General features: G+C 56.7%; 1 protein-coding gene across 1 annotated transcript in view; it reads left to right on the top strand.

Annotated features, from left to right (window-relative positions):
• Window positions 1–1,176, top strand: part of DUSP4 (dual specificity phosphatase 4) — a 67,669-nt gene extending 66,493 nt beyond the window's left edge. The window contains exons 6-7 of the mRNA XM_014311915.2: window positions 1–124; window positions 260–1,176. The exon at window positions 1–124 is cut by the window's left edge and continues 1 nt beyond it. Coding sequence (XP_014167390.2) covers window positions 1–124; window positions 260–645 — 510 coding nt within the window. The 3' untranslated portion in view covers window positions 646–1,176. The remainder of the gene's footprint in view (window positions 125–259) is intronic.
• Window positions 1,177–1,182: the final 6 nt, after the last annotated feature.

Here is a 1,182-nt window from a genome sequence, read left to right as displayed (position 1 = left end):
CTGAACGTCTCCTCAGACTGCCACAACCACTTTGAGGGGCACTACCAGTACAAGTGCATCCCTGTGGAGGATAACCACAAAGCTGACATCAGCTCCTGGTTCATGGAGGCAATTGAATTCATTGGTGAGTGCCTGTGCAGAGATGTTGTGTCCATTGGTGGCACCGGTGGGAGGGAGGTCAGCCACCAGCTGTAGGTTTGGTGAGGGGCCGGGCCGCGGTGGCAGGGTGTGGTCTCACGTCTCACCTGTTGCCCTCCAGACTCAGTGAAGGAGTGCTGTGGCCGTGTCCTGGTGCACTGCCAGGCTGGCATCTCCCGCTCGGCCACCATCTGCTTGGCGTACCTGATGATGAAGAAGCGTGTCAAGCTAGAGGAGGCCTTTGAGTTTGTCAAGCAGCGCCGGAGCATCATCTCCCCCAACTTCAGCTTCATGGGGCAGCTGCTGCAGTTCGAGTCGCAGGTGTTGGCCACTTCGTACGCAGTGGAGGCTGTCAGCCCCTCGGGGACGCTGCGGGAGCGGGGCAAGGCCACCTCCACCCCCACCTCGCAGTTTGTCTTCAGCTTCCCGGTGTCTGTTGGTGTCCATGCCACCCCCAGCAGCCTGCCCTACCTGCACAGCCCCATCACCACGTCGCCCAGCTGTTAGCTCAGGGCCAGGCCAGCCGGGCAGGCAGTGCCGGGCGTGCAGGGGCACTGAGCCCCGTGATGTTAAGCAATAGTGCCGGACACTGCCATTCACCCTGGACTTGCCATCTTTTTCGTAGAGAAATTTCTTACCTCATCTTGGTTTGTTTGCTTTTTATTGTTATGTTTTGAAAGCACGAAGTTGTAAAAGCCACAAACCTTGACATTGTCCAGGCTCTTTGGGGGAGGAACAAAATAGTATACTGGGTTTCCTCAAGTGCCTGGTCTTCACATGTTTCCATCCCTATTTTACTGTCTTGTTTTTTTACACCTCCCCTTCTCCCCATGTTTCTGGCCCCAGCTCATCCAGGTTGACAAGGGAGCATTCCCCGTTTTTATTGTGCAGCAGCCTTCCCTCTTACAGAGACACCTTTGTGTGTGTGGTGGGTGCTGCTTACCTGAGCCAGGTACACTTCGGACAAGCAGAGCTGCAGGCAGGGCCTTGGGGTGAGCAGGAGTGGTGGCACAGGGCTGCCTGCACTCAACCTCAGCCCTGCCA

The sequence above is a fragment of the Geospiza fortis genome, unplaced genomic scaffold (assembly GCF_000277835.1).
Source record: "Geospiza fortis unplaced genomic scaffold, GeoFor_1.0 scaffold11, whole genome shotgun sequence".
In the NCBI taxonomy this organism is placed as follows: domain Eukaryota; kingdom Metazoa; phylum Chordata; class Aves; order Passeriformes; family Thraupidae; genus Geospiza; species Geospiza fortis.
The sequence above is the reverse complement of the archived record's forward strand: the minus strand, read 5'-3'. Positions and strand labels throughout refer to the sequence as shown.